The following is a 21599-nucleotide window of genomic DNA, read 5'->3' on the forward strand; positions in this document are numbered from 1 at the left end:
CCCTCTTTGCCTCTTGGGCTCTTGGATCTTTCGGTAGGCACACACATTGTAAAACTTGGGCCTTTAAGAGTGTCTAAGCCCATATCAACCCAGATGGGCTGAAAAACGTTACGGCCCACTAGACTTACGGGAACGTAATTCCCGCGTCCAAATACCTGGGAATAGGTTCCAGCGCCAATTCCTGGTTCAAAGAATCCCACGCCCAAACAGAGCCTTGTTCAGGGCCCAAAAAAATAAAGAAGCCCAAGAAAGAAAGAAAAAACAAATGAAATAAAATAAAGAACAGGAAAACGATTTTCCCACCATTGCCACGGATTTTGGATTTTCTTGATTGATTTGCGCTTCTCGTTTCCTCGCCAGCCACATGTAAGTGCTTCAACCTGTGTTAGCATTGTGGTTATTGTAATTTCTTTGGTGTTGCATTTTTGTTTTGATTTCATCAATGCATCAGTGAAATATTACTATATTTGATCTGGGTAGCTTTAGGGTTTTGATCTGAGGAACCAGGGAGACTCTTTTCTTTGTTTATGTGGGCTGATTCATGATGAGCTGAAATTACATGTTTGTTGGCTTGAGTGAGATGAGTAATGGAGTGGAAAAGAAGGACTGTTTCCATCAGAAACAGTATTCTATTTATTGTATTTCTTTTAAAAATTGAATATTTTTTTGGTGCATGTGTGCGTATGCATTTACGTTGTTAAATTCTTTATTGTTCATAGTGTGTCTGTTTTTGGGTTTATTTGCTTCCAAACATTTGTTTAGTTAACTTGGAGCCAGAGTGTTTATTTTAATATTTTGGTGTCCAAATTTGTTTAACACAAACTTGGAAAACTATCTCCTTCATTTATGCTTGTTAGTGCTTGTAATATTGAGTCTTCAATTCAATTATTCACACTTTCATAATCTAATTATTCTGAACTTATTTTGAATAAGAGATGTTTTGTTACTACCTCAAGGTTTCTGAAACTTGGGACATTGCAAACATTAGAGTTTAATCGTGTTATGAATGAGAATGCAAAGATACATAAAAGGAGAAACAATTATGTAATGGTGACCATGAAGAAAACATTGAGAGATAAGGAGATTGAAATATCTAATTAACTTATTTCATTTTATTGCTTAAAATCAAACCATGATAGTATCATTAAGTTCAATTATTGTATGCTGAGTAGTTTTATAATCTACTGTATTAATTAACATTTATCTCTTTGCAAATAATATATGAATTCCATTCCATATGTGCCACTGAAGGTCCTTTTAGGTTTTTTTCTCTGCTCATGGAAAAATAATTATGGATATCTTGGTGATATGGCGGAAAGTCTTGCTTCATGGGTGTTACATGTGGACGGGTTCTAGGGAATCGGTGTATCATCTATTATTACATTCTCATTTGGCCTAGGAGTGTTTTGGGGTTTATGTTGTCATTATTTAGAATTTTAATTGGATTATGTCAGGATATTGCTACTAGAATGGTGTCATAGCTTTGTGGGAAAATCTGATAATGCTTTACTATGTGTTATGTGGTACTTGTGTTTTGGGGGGAATGCAAAAGCTTTAGATGCTTTAGAACATTCAATCATGGAATTAAGGGGTCAATTGTTGAGATGGCTTTTGATTGGTCAAATTCCTTGGTAGATTTAGTTGCTTCCTTTCTGTTTATAAACTCTTGGATGCAGCTTCTGTACTAGGCTAGTTTTTTATTTTATTTTATTTAATAAATAAATTTAACTTACAAAAAAGGTTATCAAACAATGGTTCCTATATTAGTTTCTTAAATCTCTTAATGCTTCCGCGGCTTTGGGGAATTCAATTGTTAAAACTTCTAATCTGTAGCATTTACATGTTGGGAGATTCTTAGAACCACATAAAGAAAATGGAAGTATATGATTATGATTGTGAACTTTTCAATAGCTCCCTCAAAATTAAATATCATCAATGAACCAAAAGATAAAGCTAACATGGTTCTATACATGCATGGAATGATATATTATCTTTCAGTTGGATACTCACATTAATGCAGTAAGTGGAGCTGCCAATGCTTGTGCGTTGAGCCTGAAGTTTGGGGTGTCCAGAAGGAAAATTAGACACTACTCTGATTAATGGAATTCCATCAGTGAATTGCAGGATTTGGGGCTAGGAAGCAACTCTACTTGGGAATTCCTAAGGTTAACATGACAGGGGGTGGGGGTGAGGGGTGCGTCTGTTCTGGACTGTGCCTTTAGGAGGACATTCCTGCTTCTGAGGTTTGAATGCACTGGGCTATGATAACTTCGGAATAGCCAAAATTTGGACTACATTACAGGCCTGACACAATGTTTTTCCGAAACTTCCGGCCCAAATTCATAGATGTTTTTTTTTTTTTTTTCTCTCTTTTAGGTAAAATTGTTAATTATAGCTTTTACATGGGCTCTTCAAATGTGGATCTTTGCCATTTTCACTAGGGTTCTTTATAAATAAGAAGCTTTCATCTTTCTGCGCCGCGGACCCTCTCACTCTCTACTCTACTCTTCACCCCCCCCTAAGTAGTGTTGATAATGGCACAAGCGTTAAAGAGTCAAGACGGCTTAATCCTTCATCCTGATCATAAATCTTGGTGAGAATTCTGAGGCCTTGGCTCTGACTTTTTTTTTTTGGGTTAAAAGGATAAACATTTACTTTGTACATAAATCAATGGAGATGTAATGATCCAGAGAGATCTAGCTGAGGTCTTTTTCAAAGTAGACTTTCTTAGCATTTTTTCGGTGTGATTTTATATTAAATTTAATTGTTATATTTCTTGGTTATTGCATTAACTTTAAACTCTGTATAGATTTGTCAATCGATTGAGGTTGTATAAGTGGAGATCTGAAGATCCAGAGAGATCTATGTTTGGTCTTTTGCAAATTAGACTAAACATTTTTTGAGTGTGATTTTAGATCTAAATAAATTAAGTCAATCATATTTGTCTGTTGTTATGAAAATTTAAACTTTTGATAGATCTTTAAGTTGATTGAGGTGAAACAATATCATGGTGTTATAATTGGTAAAGAAAGAATAGGTGCTTCTCTATGGTTCAGGACCTTATTGTTATGATTGGCACTCATTTCAGTTTCATTTCTTTCCTTTTGTAGTCAATCATATTATAAATTTGTTGAACAATCTTATACTGTAGTCATATTCATATCATACTGTTTTCAGTTACCATTTGTTAAGGTTATGAGATTACCTTTTTCCTTGCAGGGGAGAATTTTAGAACTTGTGCGAAATCTGTTACTTTTGAGTGCTTATGTGCAGCATGAATCAACAGAGTCAAGGAACGAGCTCTTTATCTTCGCCGGACCCCCCTATGAAGCGAAAACGTGGACGCCCACGTAAGGATGAGAATCTTGTTCATGCAGAGAGCGCGACTGCAGGGCCTGGAGCTGAAAGTTTGAAGAAAAACAAACAGAGTACAAGTGATGATGTTGAGAGTGAAATGGTAGGTCAGGTAGTCACTGGAGTGATTGAAGGTTCATTTGATGCTGGCTATCTTCTCAATGTCAGGGTAGGAGACACCGACACTCAGCTGCGGGGTGTTGTATTTCTACAAGAGAAAATCGCTCCAATTACTCCAGCAAATGACATTGCTCCTCATATTAAGATGTGCAAAAGAAAAGATATTCCCATACCGCCTCTCAACCTGCAATCTCAGCTTTATGGTTCTGCCCGCCCATCAGAGCAAAGTAATAGGCAACCTGCTGAGGTGAAAAACCAAACACCTACAGTTCCAGACCAAACTCAATCCTCTATCCCTGGCATACCGGAGTCACTTGAAAGCAAATCTTTCTCCGTTATGATTCCTCCTGTTGATAATTTGCCGAAGAATGATGTAGGCCCTTCATTGGAAGGAAAAGTCATGCCACAACAAATTTTGGAGCCTGTAACTCATAGCCAATCTGCCCCTGCGATGGGACAGTCAGAGCTTAATAACATTGTTGAACAGAATAAAGTGTTGGAGGAAGTTGAAGCAGCCGAAATAATGGAAGGACCAAATAGCACAGAGGCCAACAAAGCATCAAAAACCGAATCAGCATCTGAACCAGTTGCTGACATACCAGGCATTGACGCGGTATGTAAGGATCCTGAAATTCAAACTCAGGCTGTGGATTCTGAAAAGAGTGCATTGGTTCATGATGAAGTAAGGAGCCTTGATCTTGAACTCAATCAAACTCCTGTAGTTGCTGAACCTGCAGCAACTGCTGTCATTCCAGCTGATGAAACCGTAGGTAAGGATCCTCAAATTCAACCTCAGGGTGTGGATTCTGAAAAGAGCGCATTGGTTCGTGATGATGTAAAGAGCCTGAATCTTGAACTCAACCAAATTCCTGTATTTTCTGAATCTGCACCAGTTTCTGTGATACCAGGCATTGAAACCATATGTAAGGATTCTCAAATTCAAGCTGTGGATGTGGGTCCTGAAAAGAATGCATTGGTTCATGAAGTGGCAAAGAGCCTGAATATTGAACTCAACCAAACTCCTGTATTTGCTGAACCTGCATGCGTTTTTTCTGATCTAGCCAGTAAACCAGTTGACATTGTGATGGAAGAACAGGCTTACCCTGCGCCAAAGCCCAGCCAGATGTTTGGGGGAGAGACTGTTCCATCTGAATTGAAGCTTGCATCTGAAGGATCTATTCCTCCTGGAATGGTTGAACCCCATATCTCTAGTTCTTCTGGTGCCATTAGCAATGTGGATTGTGATGTCGAAGATGTCATTCCACCTACACAATCTTAGACCCACGTTAAACAATGTGGTTGGGTCTGAGTTCTGTTTGTGACAGAAAAAGCAGGAGAGTTAGACAGATGATGCATGCCGTATCAGGGCTCTAGGAATAAACAGGTAAAAGTAGTTGCTAATGGTTTCAATTCTTAGGAGTATGACAAAGACACAGTTATAGTATCAGACTTTCTTTACTATTGACAGCTAAGGATGGTTATGGTTTTTGTTATCAGTTTATTCATTTCGGTCTGGTTCTAATTTTTACCGTTTGGATGATGTTGGTACTTGTTCAGTTGTTTGATGGTTATCCCTCCATTATCTTTGAAGGGCTTTCTTGCAGGCAACTAAGAAGTTTCTATACTTTTTGGTTTTCTCTTTTCCAAATCATGTTTTGCTTTGTGCGGTGTTTAAGTATCAATTGCAGGGTGACCTGCGTTCAGGTCGCTTTGTGCATCTGGAAAATGCGTTCCTTTTGGTACTACAGGACAGGTTAGATCTTGGATGCTGATAAATGATAAATTCCGTGACGCAATATGAGTGGAAAATCATATTGCGGCAGGCAGCGCCAACATGTTTTTTTTGTTTAGCTGAATGTTTGGATTTTGACTGGGGTTCTTTTATTAATCCATTAAAAGAATGGGATATCTTTGAGGCATAACCAAGGAATGAGCTGAAAATCAAATTTTCTGACTCAATGAAATGTGTCATTCTCAGATGGATCAATCAAAGTTGATATTGAATCGGCTTGAGATGACCACCCTTGCTAATGGTAACATAAGTAGGAAGGATGTCTTGAAACACAAGAATCTTTTATTTTATTTTATTTTTTGCATAGAAGAAACAAATCTTTCAAACTCATCTTTGTTTGGTTACTCTCGCCTCTATAACATTAATTATAATCGAGTTATTAGTGTTAATTAACTAGTTTATTTTATTTCTTCACCCATAATCACAATGGTCATTGGTCACATCCATCTTTACCATCTCCTCAAGTAGATGGGTTGTCATCGTATTGTTGAGGTTATTATGTCGCTTCCTGGTCATGCAGTATATTAAACAACAAAAGCCAAAACATACACAAGAATCACCTCTTTTCATTTGTTATAAGCCCAAAACTCTAAGCATTTAGGAGTTCATAATTTGTAAATTTAAAAAAAAAAAACTTGAAGCTGTCATGAAAATTTGAACAGGGAGACCTGAGAGATTACAGATTGTTTTACATTTACAGAAGACACTACATCTTTAATCGGGTTTCTTCAAGTTCAAGCAATTATCTGCTGCTTGGCTGAACAATTCACGGACCTCCTTTAATTCTTTCTCTGACATCACAATACGATTGAACTTGTTAGTTATCAGAGTCATAACAAGAAAAAAGACAAACAATCTGGCGCAAGCACCATGAAACATAAAAAAAAGCTCATGATTAATTTGCATATTTAGTGAAAGGTAGTAGTTCTCAAGAGCACAAGTATGATAAAAATAGCAAGATGGAAGGGAAAGATACACCTGCAGCTTCCAGTTGCCTCTGAAGTTCTTGGCCAACAGCGTCATTTTCAGCCTAAACATTTCACCAAAAGTTTAAGAAAGAAGGTGTACAAAGTCCAGTCAAATGAAGCAATATGAAGACCTTGGATGGAGGAATGTGTGAACTCCATACCTGCAGTTCTGCAATCCTTTTCAGCTGTGCTTCTTCCCCTCCCTCAGCTAAAGGAAGTGCTGCAACTAATGCATCAAACTGTGCAAGAATCAGTGGCGGTAGTATCTTAGTTGAACAACTCAAGAAGCGGACGAATCGAATTGATAAATGAGTTGTTCTTCGCACATCAAATCATATCACATAACGAAAAGAAAGGATAGCACTGATAAAAGAAGGATTATGCCGTTAACAATTTGACCGCAAACAAGCTAAAACTAAGTAACAACATTTTGATTAGTTGATCATGATTCAAGATAATGGTGGATTATCAAACACCGAAAAATGCTGCACCTGCTTAGCAGCCTTAACCAGAGCGGCACTCACGAGCTTGGCATGTTCAGCAAAATTCTCTGCATCCTCCGTCGGATTCGCAGGTGGTTCTGGGTAATTTGGTGAAAGTCTAACTGGTGGCGAATCCCTTTGTAGTGTTCCAAAGGTATTGAAGGCAAGAGAAGCAATTGTGTTGACTTGTTCCTGTAGTTGGGAGATTATGTCCATCGAGCAAGCTAGCCCTGCCAAGAAGAATTTCCTCAAAGGTTATACATCTTTAACAACAATGGCATGAAGCAAGGTTCGTATCATATGAACAATTTTCTTCCACTTCAATTCGGAAATTTAAAAAGAGAGAGAAAGAACAAATCTTTGCCAATGCAGTTATTTTCTACAATGTACGGTCGATCAAAAGGCAACGAAATTGAACTAGAGAAAAAAGAAACAAACCAAAACCAGAAAAAAGCAAAGTCTAGAAGCAAAGAGAAGAAATAGCAAGACAAAAACATCAAAAGGATATTGTATCGTTAAAAGACTAAATATTTGTCTGGTCAGCGATAAAAGTGAAGTGAATTGAAGCTCCGATGAACAAAGAGAAGACTTTACCTCGCCACTGAAAAGTTTTCGTCGGAAGAAGAGATCAGAGCGACGAAGCTGTGTGTGTAACTGAGAGAGAGAGAGCGCGCACGAAGGTAGTGGTAGATTATAGAAGCCTCTATTCTGGCAATCTGGGCCTATCGTATAACAAGTGACATTAGGTTTTCAAGCCCAATAGGAAACAAGACTTTCAAAAACAATTTCCTTTTTTGTTTTCAAAACGACGGGTAGAGATGAACTCAATTCTTTTTGATAGAGGAAGGCAGAAGTTGTAGCCTTCTTCACTCTACTGTCTCGCTCTCGTCGACATCACCATTCCTGAGCCATGAGAGAGGGATCAATTATGTTGAGAAGAAATACTAGATTGAGGAAATATTTGTACAGAAATAGCTTAGAAGGCAAAGAACGCCTTATCTACGAGAAGAAGCGCAAGATTAGAGAAGCTCTGCAAGGTTCCCCTCTATCTTTGTGTTTGCAGTTGAAGTTTTGTTTTTCTCTACTTAATCTGGGGCACCTTTTTGTTTTGTTGCAGAGGGAAAACCGATTCCCACTGAGCTTCGGAATGAAGAGGCGGTGCTTCGTTGAGAAATCGATCTCGAAGATGAGAACACTGCTGGTATGAGTGTTCTTTGGTTGTCTAGACCGCCAATGTCCTTTTTGTTTTATGAAAATGTGGCTACTTTTTGTTTTATGAAAATATGGGAACAAAGATGAGGGTCTACATAAACTGATCACATGGTACATGGTTTTTGGATGCTGTAGAAACCTTTTATTCTTGATGTACTAAACAGAGTAGGAAGGGTTAGTATTCTTCTATAATTTAAAATAAAAACCCGTAATATTCTTAACATCCAACTGCCCTGAAATTTTTAGCTTTACATTTTATCATGTGGTCAATTCTTCATGGTTTTCGTTTCTGAATCCTAGTACCAAGGACACATATCGACGATGAGTATGCAAAGGCAGCAAAAAGAGATCCCAAGATTTTGATAACTACTTCCTGGAATCCGAGTGCTCCGCTAGTACAATTTGCAAAGGTTGGTTTAGCCTGTTTCAATTTCTTATTCATCTAGCTGCACCTTTTGTGTTCACTTTGTTGGGTCATATTATGCAAATTTGGTTTTGGTTAGTGACATTGTGGTTCACATAACATTGTTGTAGGAACTGAACCTTGTTTTTCCTAATGCACAACAAATGAACCGTGGTGGCCAGGTTGGTGAACTTTTGTTCCCAAATTTGTTCGGCATATTTTTCTTCCCTATTTGTCTTTACATAAATCCTCTGTTTCTTGATGTGCATTTTCCAAGTTTTGCTTTTGTTGTTCTTACATTGATATCAAATATACGCCCAGGACTTGGGGGTTTAGTCTGGAAATTAGGACTTAGGTACGTGGGACAATTTGGTGCTAGGAGTGTTTGTGAGATTGGGCCTGGCTGTTCGGTCTCCTCTTCCTGTGGGCTTGTTGAGAACCCTGATCTGTTGAATCTTTTATATGAATGCAACAGTGAATTATTTCACAGTTCTATTTTTTATGTGGACATCTAGTTTTTGAAAATAACTTGTTCACCATTTTAAATATGTTGTAGGGAACCGACTAGCTCTTATGTCTACTGGTGTTTCTCTTCCTAATTTTGGAAGAGATCCCAAGTTTGAATGCCCCCTCCCTCATTTATCAGAAAAACTATGTTGTAGATTGAGCCTACTATGAAGTTAATCAATTAGGATTAATTGCTATTTGCTTAACATGAACTCATAAATGCAAGACCTGCGAAGAGAAAACTCCACTTACCTTGTAAAATCAACCTAATCGTTGCACTAGTAATAAAGTGGCTGGACTAGTGTTTCTTCTAACAATATTAATGTACAGGTTGTGTTTCTAAGTCCATAAAAGTATCATAGACCCCAAAGCTCTGTCATTTCAACTTTTCCATAGGCACCAGAAATTAAAAAAGCTCCCCCGGAATTGTTATTTGCAAATAATTTTTTGTGCATGGTGCTGTTTCATTTCTGTTATGCGTCACATCGTTAACCACGTGCCACTCCACATTCCGTCATTGGCACATATTTTCCTTTGATTTTTCAGTTCAGTTTGTTTAGTCTTTTACTGTTCACCATTTATCTGGTGTTGTGATTATGTCTAGATTGACCCCTACATTTGAGAACATGGTGAACATCTTTTTCCAGGCAAATGACTGCTTCAATTTTTTATGATGTTATTCTATTTATCTCAGATGTTAGAATTCTTTCTTGATGGCGTATTAAATTTGAGGATATACCTGCCATAGTTCTGATCCCTTGGTCTGTTTTCCACAGTAGACTATCTAATTGACAATAAGTTTTTATTTTTCTCCCAAACCCTGCAGGTTACTTCTGAAATTATTGAAACTTGCTGTGCACATGATTTTACAGATGTTGTGTTGGTTCATGAAAATCGTGGCGTACCTGATGGTTTGTTTATAATCCCCTTCCCTTTGATCCAACAGCAGTTTTTGAACTGCTCAATGTGTTAAGTAGTGTAATGATCTGTGTTAATGTAAAATAAATATTTGATGTTAAAACTGACTTAGGACTGCAGAAAAAGAATCCAGACCACAATTTTCTAGGGTTCTTCAGCAGCAAAACATTGGAAAATTGTGGCAGAGATAGAGTTTTCAAAAGTGAAAGAGAAGAATGATGGTCAAAAGATTATAATTTTTTTTCAATATAAAAGCATCAGCTTCCTAGTGCAAAGAAATACAATAGGAAGAGCTGATAGTGACAATTGAAGTATGCCAATCATGATGAACATTGAAATTTAAACCCGTTAAATTAATGAGATTTATGAGCTTGATCCTTTTTTGACCTTGTTGCTATTTTACTGTATCTATGCTTGAACTTAATAGTTTGGGCATCTTGCTCAAAATATTTTAGTTAATAGGTTACAAGACATGACATCAAGGACAAGAAAGCTATGGGAACAATGCCGCAGGTTTATCCACATTTGATTCTTGACAATTTCACGACCAAGGTATCTTCGTCTTGATTGCTCTCATTACACAGTATATTTGCGAAGAAAGATAAGACCCTATGGATTAATAGCGTTGTTCACAGATTATAATTGTTCTGCGAATAAATGACCAGTACTGTTTTCATGAATTAACTACTGACTGAAATTTTGAGGAGTCTCACCCTTTGAATCACCATTTTATCCTCTGCTGGTTTATTTTGGTGCTTGTCTGTATTAATAACCCATCCTGATGGCTTATTATTTTGGGTTTGCATATAACCTTAATCTGATGCATAAATATGTCACTCCTATTTCTGAGTTGGCCTTCTTAGTTACCACCCTATTAACATAATATTATATTATCTTTTCTCTTCCTGATGTATTGATAGTTGGGTGAGAGAATAGCAAATATTTTGAAGCATCTCTTTCCAATGCCAAAGCCAGATACAAAACGCATAATCACTTTTTCCAATCGGTCGGACTATTTCATTCAGGTTTGTTGTCTCATTTGTGCTTTTATTTTCCCTGCTGTGTCTTTAGGTATTGATTTAGTGAGTTTTCTTATTTGTGATTCTATTCTTCGCTAAATGTGCACGTGTTGCTTTGCTTTTCCGTTAACAAACTGAGAACCTACAGGCATCATACTTGTGGGAAGCATGGAGGTCCTAAATCCATTGAGCTGGAGGAGATTGGCCCTCGGTTTGAAATGAAGCTTTTCAAGGTCAATGCTTTTTACCTGTACGGTCAAGGATTTGTGCTTCTTGCATTGATATCACACTTGCTCTCTTTTATTCAATTTAATTTACTGTTTTGTGTATATTTTTCTATTTTTAGTGTTTTTGCCTTTGTGTCTGTGCACCTTTTGTATTGTTTCATACTGCACCCAAAATACTTCAATACTTGCGGATGGTAGGTTTGCCCATTGAAGCATGAACATCTTAGCCTTTCTTCCCTGTGGCCCTACCCTTTCAGCATTGAAGCAAGACCAAGAGTAGTTATTAGACAAATCAAGTTGAATGTTTAAATTGGTCTGGCCAAAATGGTTTAAGTTGAACCTGAGGTTTCTGTCTATGACTCTGGTACATTGTTTAATTAATATTTCATTGTATTATTTTGCTTACGTTTTTTCCTTTTTTGATGTTGCAGATAAAGATGGGAACACTGGATCAAACTGAAGCCCAGGATCTCCAAGCGATGCATGAACACAGCCAAGAAACAGAAGTTTATAGGGATTTGAGGTGCGAATTTTTGATCAGTCGCTGTTACTCGCTTGGACAAATTATGATTGTGGGAAGAGATCATAACCTTGTTCATTCATACAAATATTTCAATCATAACTGAATGCCATAACCTAGTATTCAAATTCACAGATGTAACTAGTTGTCTTGCAAACGTTGCAATCGTGCAGTACAAAATACTTGAGAAACATGAGCAGATTTCATAATCCAGTTCATTCATACAAAGTATTTCGTGGAATGCGTCAACGCCTCCTATGTTCAAATTTACATTTTACAAACAAATTCGATGTTTGACAACAAGAAGTTCAGCCTTTCATCACCTTTCAAGCACAGATCAATCATTAAATTTCAAAGTAACAAAGGTGCATTGAAAACGACCAAAGAGCCAAAATAAGTTAAAATTGGTTCGCCGGTCCGTAAAACTTTACGGGTTGTTTGAATTGAAGGATCACTCCATCAATTTCTCGTAAACTCTATACTAAATAAATAATTAAGAGAAGGCCCATTGTCAATCTTTTTTGGCTGGCAAAGTGCCAACAATACCCTTAATAAGATTACACTAAAATATATAAAATATAATAAGGGTAAAGTAGTGATTATCTTAATCTACAAACCCCTTGCTAGGGTTTGTGGCTTCGGAATGATATACTTGAATTTTAATATATTTAAAGAGTACGCCGTGCGGCTATATGTTTAAATAATTAATATTTATAGCGTTTAAAGATTATATCCCAAGTACAGCCGCGCGGTTATACTTTTTAAATAAATTAATATTTAAAGAGTTTAAAGAGTAGAGCGGCTATACTGTTTAACAAATTAATATTTAACAAGTACAGCCGGGCGGCTATACGTTTTAAATAATGTTTAAAGAGTACCGCCGCACGGCTATACTGTTTAAATAAATTAATATTTAAAGAGTACAGCCGCTCGGCTGTACATTTTAAACATATCAACATTTAAATAGTATAGCCGGTCGGCTATACGTTTTTTTTGTTTTTGCAAGAGCCTTTCTTATTGCCCCATTTCTAAGCCATTTGAGTTAAACAAAGAACCTAAGAAAAACTTGTTTTAACAGCTTGAAAGCTTTCTTTTCAATCTCGATCGACTGTGCTCTTTGTTCGTAGCTCTTGTTGAAACCTTACAGATTCATCACTATGGCCTCGACAGACTGCAGAGAACTATAATTCAAAGAAAATTGTTCCAATTTTAAGAGCAGTGGGTCATTAAAACAGAGCGTGCAAAACTAAAAAGAGATATTCCAGAAGGCTTTCCATAAGTAACATGCAATCTTGGCAATACAAGATCACATCGCAAAAAGTACTTCTCATAAAACATAGAAAGATGTTCAGCCTCAAACAGTATCACAATATTATTATCGGTCTCTAGTGAACACTGAAAAACGCTCTCAACACTCAGCTATATCCCACTTGCTGCTGCTGCTGCTGTGGCGGCTGTTGGTAATTACTGTACCCAGCAGGATATCCTCCATAGTACATGCTAGGGTCTTGAGAAACTTGGGCGTACCCATAACCATCGGGAGTAGGTGCATATCCATAGTAGCCACCGCCATTCCATTGGTTTGGATCTGCCTGAGGCTGAGAAAGCCAACATAGACATATCAGTCTAAGTTCAGGGGGAATCTGCAAATTTCCAAGTTATAAATGTTAAGTTAAAGCAAAGCACCTGCTTGTTTGAAGGACTGCGGCCCCATGAAAGTCGGATATTTTGTGCACCCAACTGAGATCCATTTAACACGCGCAATGCTTCTTCAGCACAGCTTCTGATGCATAAATACAAAACAGAATAGTTGGTTTCTGTGATATTCCAATCATAAAACATCTCCAAAAAGAAGACTATCAGCAGATCTACCTACCTGTCTTGAAACTGAACAAACCCACATCGCTTGCCCGCTGGTATCTTCACATGTAATAGGTCACCGTACTGGCTGAAGACTTGTCTCAAATGGTCATCAGTAACATTACCATCCAGGTTACCTACAAATATCTGCAGCAGAAATCAATAAAGTCAGAGATACGTTGCTAAGTGATTTCCAAAGGAAAATTCCAAAAAGTACCCACAGTTGTATTGTTCGGATCACTCTCATTCTTTGAACCTTGAGAATTCTGATATGAACCTGCATGTGGAAAAGTTCAACTAACAGCTGAGATACTTTTGGAACAACAGTTTACAACCCTTGATCCTATCAACTAAAAAACGAACAGAGGAGACAAGCTGACAAACTTGCTGCCTATTCTTTCTCCCAACAAAGAAAAAGAAGAAAAATGAACAAAAAGAATATAAACAAATCAGCTGCCAATATCCTATAGGTACAGACCAAAAATACCGATAGCCACTATCCTAATACAATTCAAGAATGCTCACGGGATGCTCACTGTGTGTCTTAGTACTTGCATTGTTGAACAAATCAAAGAAGACACATTCTCATAACAATTTGAAGACTGAGTCTCAGAATTAATATCATCCATCCACCTTGCACCAATGGTAAGAGGCCCAACAAGCATCATGCACCATAGAAAACCATATGCACGTGCACCTATATATGCTGAAAAATAATGAGGACAGTTGTCCATGTTTGGGAAAGGGAGGAGGACTTAGTGACTCCCGTCATTCACGTAGAACGAGGAAATCCCGGTTGGTCAATAAGTGGAATTAAGTGGTCTAGTAAGGCTTTAAATGCCAACCTGCTAATCCCTAAATGAACACAATCTATTTGGTCTAACCAACATATGGTGTGAAACTGCAATGCACATTAAACCAGGTGAGAGAGGCCAATAGCAAACCCAACTCATTAGTTAAATAAAATCAGACAGAAGAAAAAATATAAAAAGTTGTTCATCTGAATATGAGTTTCCATCAGTATGGATGACCACTGTGAACAATGAGATATTACTATAGAAAAACCAGGTCAGAATTTTTTATGCCAAGGCTAATGCCAAAACAAAATAGAGAAGATACCAGGCTTGGCACGCAAGCAAAATAACAGTTGGAGTTATTGACTGGTGTTTTAACCGTACAAAAGAAATCATGGAAAAGGATTGTTCAAAGACTGGCAAACCACGGGTATACTCATGGTGGTGCCACATTTCTCCATCTGCTACTGGGTCAGAGGTTTGAAACTTAGCATGTAAAACCTACTTATTTGGCTGTTAAAGTGGTTTAACCAGTTGGACCAATTAGTTCTTTACCAGCTTCCCAAGTAACATTCCTATCTACATGGAGTTATCCAGTTCACTAATTCAGTCCAATGAATCAAACAACCTAAATTAAGTAGCAGTGCATGGTTATCTCAGTCGAACCGACTTCCAGACCAGTCTGGCTTATATTAACATGGTAAAACCTAGTCATATCATGACAAAGACTAAATTATAACGCGAGATTCCCAATGATGGCCAGCCTGCTAGGTGCAGTAAATTCCAATGAGTTGTAAGTTGCAACATGCACTCCTTCCAGAACCCTTTCTCAGGGATTAAAGACTACAAGATTAATCAAAATCAGGAAATATGTGGATCACAAGGGGGAACAATAAAATTTAACTAAATGGCAGAAGGGTACGATACATAAGGAATCAAAGATGTAAATTTTGCGGACACGTTACTAGAAAAACACAAGCGAACTTCTCTACCAGTAAAGTGGGAACATGCTCGAGTGAAACTAGAACAGTCACAATATGTAACTTATTGAAAGTTGAACCAACTGAACGCGCTGGAAAAAAAATTAAAATTCGAAAATGTAGCATGACAAATGCCACATCAGAATAAAGGCCAATACATTAAATGGGAAACTGACCTAAGCGAGGCCACGCACTAAAGGGGAAACCATTTCAGCTGAAATCAGTAGCAGGCCCTTAGATGACAGAGCCTCCTGACGCCCTGCTTTGAGACAACAGGAGTTCTTTTAGTTCTCGAGATTTTAATATCATTTACCTTGCCCAAATTTTTTAAAGAAATTATAGGAATTAAATGACTTGGAAAGTACTGCTCATCTTCGAGAGTATAGCTGTAAGGAAGCAAACTTAACCAACTTAAAAGTAATGTTTGGCACACTGGATACCATATCAGAACTGGAATACACTGCCTCACCATTCCATATTCAAGTTAGTAATGTGTATTGGAAAAAACGAATGAAGGAATACCAGTCATAGAGAAAGGAAACCCAATTAAAGTACTTGTTCTCTCCTCGCAAAACACAACACAAGAGAAATTCACAGACAGCCACAACGAAACCACAAATACACGAAACCATCAAGACTATACCTTTTGAATATTGCTGACTACCCCCAGCATTTTTGTTAGCAGCTGGCCCAATTCGCATAGGCCTTGTTGAGCAGAGAACTCCATTCATCTCAGTCATGGCACGCAACTGTTCGGACTCATCTCCGAACTTAACAAACCCATATCCCTTGGTGCGCCCTGTGAGCCTGTCAATGACAACCTTGGCACCTTTGCATGAGGGAAAACGGGCCCGGAATGTCTCTTGAAGCATGTAATCCGTCACATCAGAAGCCAAGTCTCCAACAAATATGGTATAATCAGGGGTATCATCAGAACGCTTCTCCCCTGCAGATGCCCAGTTCAATCTGAAATTCTGGGCACCATTTGGCATAGGGGTACCGTTGTACGACTGAAGTACTCTTTCTGCAGCAGCACGGCTACTGAATTCAATAAATCCATAACCCTCTGATTGTGTAGTTTGCTTATTGCGGATAACTTTCACAGAAACAAGCTGAAAGCACAAACGCATCATAAAATAAAAAAAACAAGTAAATATTTTATGAATACTAGAACGCATTTGTATACCTATAAAGCCATCACAATCTAAATACACAGAAACATACATAAAATAGAAGGCAAACCAAATTTTTTTTTATAAAGGAATTTCCTTGGGTTGATATAAGGCAAACCACAGATCTAATAAATAATAATCAGAACTTTCAGCATTGAAAACAAAAAGAAATAAAATAAGGCACGAACCTCGCCGGTGTGAACGAGAATATTGTAGAGATAGGTCTCCTCCATCCAGTACTGCAAGTCGCCGATCCAGAGCGTACGGACCTCGTCGGCGGAGGTGGGCTGGGGCTGCTGCTGGACGAGCTGCCCAGGCGGTGGGGCCACCTGGGACTGCGGGGCCCACATTGGGGGTGCCTGGGCCGTCGGGGGGGGAGGCGGCGCCATCATCATGTAGGGCTGCTGTCCGTACTGCTGGCCTAATGCTGACGGAGCCACACCGCCTGCCCCAGGTTGCATCATCGTGTGAATCTAGAGAGAGAAAGAGGAGAGAGAGAAACCCTAATCGCAAGGGCGAGAGAGAACGAGACAATGAGTGAGTGAGAGAGAGATTTTGAATGTCGAGACAGTGATTACGTTGGATTAGGGGTGGGTTCTAGGAACGGCCACGTAAGCCGTTCTTGTGGTAGAATTGTAATATATTTAGGCAAGTCGGGGCATGTTGGGCCCAAATTTACACGTTGGGCCCAGTTTTTATCTAAACAAACGGAAACGGTTCTCTCTCTCAGACGTCCCAATATTCATCAGAACCGACAATCGTGAACAGTGCTGACGAAATACGACTATGAAAAGACAAAAGATGTCGTCCGCAATGTAAAAAAAAAAAAAGTCAAACAGTTTTCAGCTTCACTTTTACTTGCTAAGACAAACAGTTGAATGGTTCAATCTTGGGCAATGCTCTGGATCTGACTCTCTCTCTTCTTGAACTCAGTCATTGGGTGGCAGCAGCATCAGACACTTCAAAAGAGAGAAAAGTCTTCAACTTTACTCAGCCTGCGAAGCTGGTTGGTATGGAGCACTAATCTTTCTGTTCATGAAGTGCTAGAAATTCATATTGATCCCCATTTGTTTAATTCAGCTTTTTATGTAATTTTGTAGCCATTGAATTGAAGTGAATGATCTCAGCTCCCATATTCATGATTTGATGCTTTTTTTTCTTTCTGAAGTTTGGATTTTTTACTTTACAACTGTGAAGTAATCCATATAGTTTCTGGGTTTTTGTCTTAGAAGCAATACAGAGTGAATGAACAAACTTTGGTCGGCAATTTTTAGCCTTTGCAGATTAGAGTTATTGGATTTGCTTGGTATATAGTCATTTTGTATTGGGTTGCTGGTGTGATCAAGGAAGTAATTAGATCTTGTACTAGTGGTAAAAATGGATTTGCATTTGAAGAACGTGTTTGATAGATTCCAGGAGCAATTTGGGTCTGGTCCGGGGCTTGGTCCTGGATCCGGGACATGTCTTATGAAGGTAGAAGGCATTTCTCCAAATTTTATTAAGTCAGTGTTTAAAGCTTCGGCAGCTCTATATAGGACTGATCCATGGAAAAGATTGTGCCCAGGGCATCTGTTTGGTATCCGGGTTGGGAAAGATACGGATTGGTCTGGCAAGAAACAACCTTTCCCATGTGTCCAATTCATTGGAGGGGATGGTGGCGATATTGGCTTTAATATGTTTCGATCTCAAAATGATGCTAAGAGGATGACTGGTTCAAGAGAGACAATTCAGGTGCCCAATGTTGAGCTTTTACGGGTCACATATGAACGCGAGTCATTGATGTTTCCCTCTAATAGGAAAATGATCAAATCTTTGTCATTGGAAGCATCAGGGATCAATCGCTTCCCTGTTATTGATGTTGCCCGCTGCACGTCATCAGGGACTCTTAGATTTAGGCATCCAACTCCTGAAGAGCTTAGGTTTGTGTATGCATTCATGAAAGCCATAGCTCTGGTGCACCCATTGCTTCAGGAAGACAAGGAAGGTGGTCCAAAGTGGTCAAGGTTAATGTACTTTGAACCATTTATCGAGACGGTTGATGTTCAGTGGCCACAAGAAATGGCCAAAGGTTATGATCTCGTTGCAGTTACAATCTCACACCCACCTGGTCAGGCATATGAAGAAAAGACTAGTTCAACGGCTAGCTCAACCCCAACCAAATATGCAGAACTATCAAGGGAGGAGGCTTTTGTTGATATAAGAGTCTACTCAAATGGCAGCTTGCGACAGTGTGCAGCATGTGAGAAAGAAATCCACGGTGAACAGGCTCTCTCGTGTGTACGATGTCAAGCAGTGCTCTACTGCAGTTCTGTCTGCCAGAAGCAGCATCTGAAGGAAACACATAAGAGCATGTGTGGTCTTTACAAGGCTATGATGGAAAGGGAAGAAGAGCTGGCAATGAATATCTTCATGTTCCCCTGTGCTGCTGAACAACCTTGTAAATGGCTTGAATCATTGGGCATCCATCAGAAGGGCATGTGGAGGAGAAAGTGTAGTTGCTATTCTCACTGCCCCTTTGGTCTTCTTCCTGTTAAAGGTGGACTCTGGGATTCTTGGGGAGGGCTCGATGATGAAGAGTTTCCACGTGACTCGTCCTTTCATCATCACGCAAGAGATGGTATGTCAAGTCCAATCCTCCTCTCTGGCTGGTCGGAATACTATAATCTTCGCTCGCTGCCATTGTCAAGCCCCGTTGCTGACATCCTCTCCCACCCATTGACGGTTTATTACATATTGACAACTCTCAACATCAGTTCAAAGAACTTATTAATGAAAGGTAAGGAGGTGGTTGTCCACTACCTAGGTCCAGAGGGAGAGTTGGATTGGATGCCAGCATTTGCAGATGTTGGTCATTTGCTCAATGGATTGGGCAATGTACAAATTATTATGGTGGGTTCTGAAGTTCCAACAAATTTGTCAGGGACAACTTCAGGAATTGGTAGCAGAGTGAGAGTGAATCTTGTTAGGGGTGTTTATGAGGAGGAAGCCTCCTACCTACCTTCACCTCATGTTATTGTTGCACTAAACTGTGGATTGAGTTGCTATTCAACTTGGGGTGGAGCTCTTAACTCAATTAAGACCATGGGCGTTCCAGCCTTCTTCACAGATCAATCTGAAATCTCATGTGCAAACGCTAAACAGGTTTTACGAAGTGCTGGACTGCATATCACACATCCTGTGACGCCAAATCCTTTCCGTTCACCGGTGAAACATCACGAGCCTTCTAGCAATCTTCCTTCTTATAGCAATGGTTTTGTGCTTGGGGTAAATACATGAGTTGGGAACCATGAAGTTTGAAGTCTCAACCTGAACTTATTTCTGATCGTTGTACTTAATTCTCTAATGATTTTCTCTTTCTGTGATGGCAAATGGCAATGACTTGCTAGGGATGAATGGGACAGCTAATCACCATCTTTGCCATGAAGATTGTAACTTTAGCATTACTTCATTTACTTGTTTTCTCCCATTGAACTGTGAACTCAGGTCCTGCTAGACTTAAGCTTTATCTTGGTTCTATATTTTTGTTCTCAGCCATTGTCTCAGGCTGGGATGGCATCAATTCCGGTAGAGGCTCATGTAATAATACATGTTTGATACTGGGGGTTTTTAAGTCCTCGTGAATGTATATCCGGCAATATGATATTTTCAGTCGCTGGAATCCCTATTTCCATATAAGTCATCTTCAACTCTATATAGTGGTTAACGTTATAACCCGAATTGGGATTATGTCACTCGACCCTATAGAGGTATGCTACGAACAGTCGTCCACAATTGCGGGCAATTTTATTTTAATTTTTTAAAATTATGATTCATGTGAGGCGCCGAAAACATCAACGGTCAAATTTTATCCACGCCAATAGACAAATTCTTCGTCAACTTTTAGAGCAAGAAAACCTTGACTAGATAAAAATTATACGTGGTCAGATCAATCTTCCTCAAAAATTTGAGGCCTGCCATTCTGGTAGTTATTTTGCCAAACCATTGCAATAAGTACGTACGCAAGCGGCAGATGATATAAGCTCTTTTAATTAGCACCCGCCACATTTTGAAGCTTTTGAGCAACTACCAAAGATAGGTCGAAGACAATGCTCTGTCAAAGTTTGAAAAGCCAACTCAACCAACCTACCTTGAGTCCAGGTTTTTCGATCCCCTCGGCCTATAAAAGCCACTAGGCCTATAAAAGCCAGCCAAACAACCTTTCTTTCCCTCTGTGTTAAGCTACTGCCTGCCTCATCCCAGTCTAGATATTTTATATTTATATCCTGCCCTGCAAGAAAACCATTTCCTCTTGGCTCCTGTTAATTAAAGCAATGGAGCTCCCAGCCTTCCACCCTTACCAATATGTCTTCCCTTCTCATCTCCTTTATCCATATCACTTGGCCCCTGAAAACTACGTCCACTGGACTGAGACCCCAGAGTCTCACATTTTCTCTGCTGACCTCCCTGGTAAGTTTAAAAATCCCTCTTACTTTTTCTTTTATGGGTTTTTATGCAAGCGATAGTCTAAAAAACTCTAAACTAATCTAATTTACTAGGAGGCAATTTGAAATTGGGTGTAAGAAATGGGCTCACTGCTCTAATCAACTGGCATGATTCACGTCTGACCTCTTTTAGTCCTCTTTAATTCACCTTTCTTGTTATGTTTCCATTGGAATGGTTATGAAGCTTTGTTTTTGGTGGTTGTAATATGCATATGAGCAGGTGTTAGGAAAGAGGAAATAAAAGTAGAAGTAGAGGACTCAATATACCTCATAATTCGAACACAGAGAATTGATGAAGCCACAGAGCCCAGCAGGAACTTTATGAGGAAGTTTCGGATTCCAGGTAGGGTTGATCTCGAACGGATTTCAGCTGGATATGAAGATGGAGTATTGACAGTCACAGTGCCAAGATCTTTAAGGAGGACTTTTTTTATTGACCCAGCTGATGTCCCAGAACGGCTTGAAGTTCTGGCAAGAGCTGCTTGATTTCAAACATGGCAACTATTATTTTTTTTATTCTTATGTTATAATTAGGTGCTAAGTTCTAGTTGTGGGATATTTTTCTTTTCCCTAAGCGCTGGTGCATTGTGCTGGATTTGAGTTCTCACATTCTTTGTACAAACGTTTTAGATCTGTTCTATTGGTTTCTCTCAAATTTCTTGTCATACAAACTGATGAGGGTGATGTTTCATTTCCAATGAAGGAAATATAACCATATATGGGAAATTGAAGAAAGAAGATAAACCTAGTGCCAACAAATATCTTACGTCACGTCCAAATCAAACCAAAC

The 21599-nt window shown here is 38.8% G+C and overlaps 5 protein-coding genes and 1 pseudogene across 10 annotated transcripts; 4 read left to right on the top strand and 2 right to left on the bottom strand.

The window, feature by feature from the left end:
• LOC18779131 (microtubule-associated protein 6) lies at positions 44-5098 on the top strand. Of its 4 annotated transcripts, XM_020562648.1 has the most exons (4): positions 44-366; positions 2115-2593; positions 3220-4244; positions 4383-5098. In XM_020562648.1, exons 3-4 carry the CDS (start codon positions 3266-3268, stop codon positions 4751-4753), a joined length of 1350 nt encoding a protein of 449 aa, XP_020418237.1. In that variant the 5' UTR covers positions 44-366; positions 2115-2593; positions 3220-3265; the 3' UTR covers positions 4754-5098. The 4 variants fall into 4 exon arrangements, with proteins under 4 accessions (XP_020418237.1, XP_020418236.1, XP_020418235.1 ...); XM_020562647.1 differs by having other exon boundaries at positions 45-366; positions 3220-5098; XM_020562646.1 differs by having other exon boundaries at positions 46-366; positions 2125-2593; positions 3220-5098.
• Positions 5813-8182, bottom strand: LOC18780694 (mediator of RNA polymerase II transcription subunit 21). Its single transcript, XM_007213910.2, has 5 exons — positions 7311-8182; positions 6726-6946; positions 6396-6473; positions 6245-6296; positions 5813-6057 (listed from the first exon to the last, which is right to left on the bottom strand). The coding sequence occupies exons 2-5, from the start codon at positions 6930-6932 to the stop codon at positions 5981-5983; spliced, it is 414 nt and encodes a 137-aa protein (XP_007213972.1). The 5' UTR covers positions 6933-6946; positions 7311-8182; the 3' UTR covers positions 5813-5980.
• On the top strand, positions 7604-11750 carry LOC18780704 (annotated as a pseudogene).
• Positions 12765-16924, bottom strand: LOC18779932 (polyadenylate-binding protein RBP45B). 3 transcript variants are annotated; one of them, XM_007211907.2, is made up of 6 exons: positions 16517-16924; positions 15800-16268; positions 13604-13659; positions 13399-13529; positions 13209-13305; positions 12765-13120 (listed from the first exon to the last, which is right to left on the bottom strand). In XM_007211907.2, the coding sequence occupies exons 1-6, from the start codon at positions 16790-16792 to the stop codon at positions 12938-12940; spliced, it is 1212 nt and encodes a 403-aa protein (XP_007211969.1). In that variant the 5' UTR covers positions 16793-16924; the 3' UTR covers positions 12765-12937. The 3 variants fall into 3 exon arrangements, 2 of the variants coding, with proteins under 2 accessions (XP_007211969.1, XP_020417141.1); XR_002271108.1 differs by lacking the exons at positions 12765-13120; positions 13209-13305 and adding an exon at positions 15333-15415 and having other exon boundaries at positions 13487-13529; positions 16517-16896; XM_020561552.1 differs by lacking the exons at positions 12765-13120; positions 13209-13305 and having other exon boundaries at positions 13395-13529; positions 16517-16896.
• Positions 16983-19998, top strand: LOC18778746 (zinc finger MYND domain-containing protein 15). Its single transcript, XM_020561551.1, has one exon. It carries the CDS (start codon positions 17706-17708, stop codon positions 19602-19604), a length of 1899 nt encoding a protein of 632 aa, XP_020417140.1. The 5' UTR covers positions 16983-17705; the 3' UTR covers positions 19605-19998.
• Positions 20397-21474, top strand: LOC18780538 (15.4 kDa class V heat shock protein). Its single transcript, XM_007213365.2, has 2 exons — positions 20397-20774; positions 21030-21474. The coding sequence occupies exons 1-2, from the start codon at positions 20639-20641 to the stop codon at positions 21293-21295; spliced, it is 402 nt and encodes a 133-aa protein (XP_007213427.1). The 5' UTR covers positions 20397-20638; the 3' UTR covers positions 21296-21474.

The sequence above is a fragment of the Prunus persica genome, chromosome G4 (genome assembly GCF_000346465.2).
Source record: "Prunus persica cultivar Lovell chromosome G4, Prunus_persica_NCBIv2, whole genome shotgun sequence".
NCBI lineage: Eukaryota > Viridiplantae > Streptophyta > Magnoliopsida > Rosales > Rosaceae > Prunus > Prunus persica.

Bases quoted from the DNA above. Each gene is read 5' to 3' on its own strand.
- LOC18779131 (XM_020562647.1), top strand. From the start codon at position 3,266: ATGTGCAGCATGAATCAACAGAGTCAAGGAACGAGCTCTTTATCTTCG.
- LOC18778746 (XM_020561551.1), top strand. From the start codon at position 17,706: ATGGATTTGCATTTGAAGAACGTGTTTGATAGATTCCAGGAGCAATTT.
- LOC18780538 (XM_007213365.2), top strand. From the start codon at position 20,639: ATGGAGCTCCCAGCCTTCCACCCTTACCAATATGTCTTCCCTTCTCAT. The intron at 20,775-21,029 runs GTAAGTTTAAAA...GCATATGAGCAG, and splicing joins TTTCTCTGCTGACCTCCCTG to GTGTTAGGAAAGAGGAAATA.
- LOC18780694 (XM_007213910.2), bottom strand. From the start codon at position 6,932: ATGGACATAATCTCCCAACTACAGGAACAAGTCAACACAATTGCTTCT. The intron at 6,474-6,725 runs GTGCAGCATTTT...ATTCTTGCACAG, and splicing joins TGGTTAAGGCTGCTAAGCAG to TTTGATGCATTAGTTGCAGC. The intron at 6,297-6,395 runs GTATGGAGTTCA...TGAAATGTTTAG, and splicing joins AAAGGATTGCAGAACTGCAG to GCTGAAAATGACGCTGTTGG.
- LOC18779932 (XM_007211907.2), bottom strand. From the start codon at position 16,792: ATGATGCAACCTGGGGCAGGCGGTGTGGCTCCGTCAGCATTAGGCCAG. The intron at 13,530-13,603 runs GTGGGTACTTTT...TTTCTGCTGCAG, and splicing joins GTGATCCGAACAATACAACT to ATATTTGTAGGTAACCTGGA. The intron at 13,306-13,398 runs GTAGGTAGATCT...TTTATGCATCAG, and splicing joins TTTGTTCAGTTTCAAGACAG to AAGCTGTGCTGAAGAAGCAT.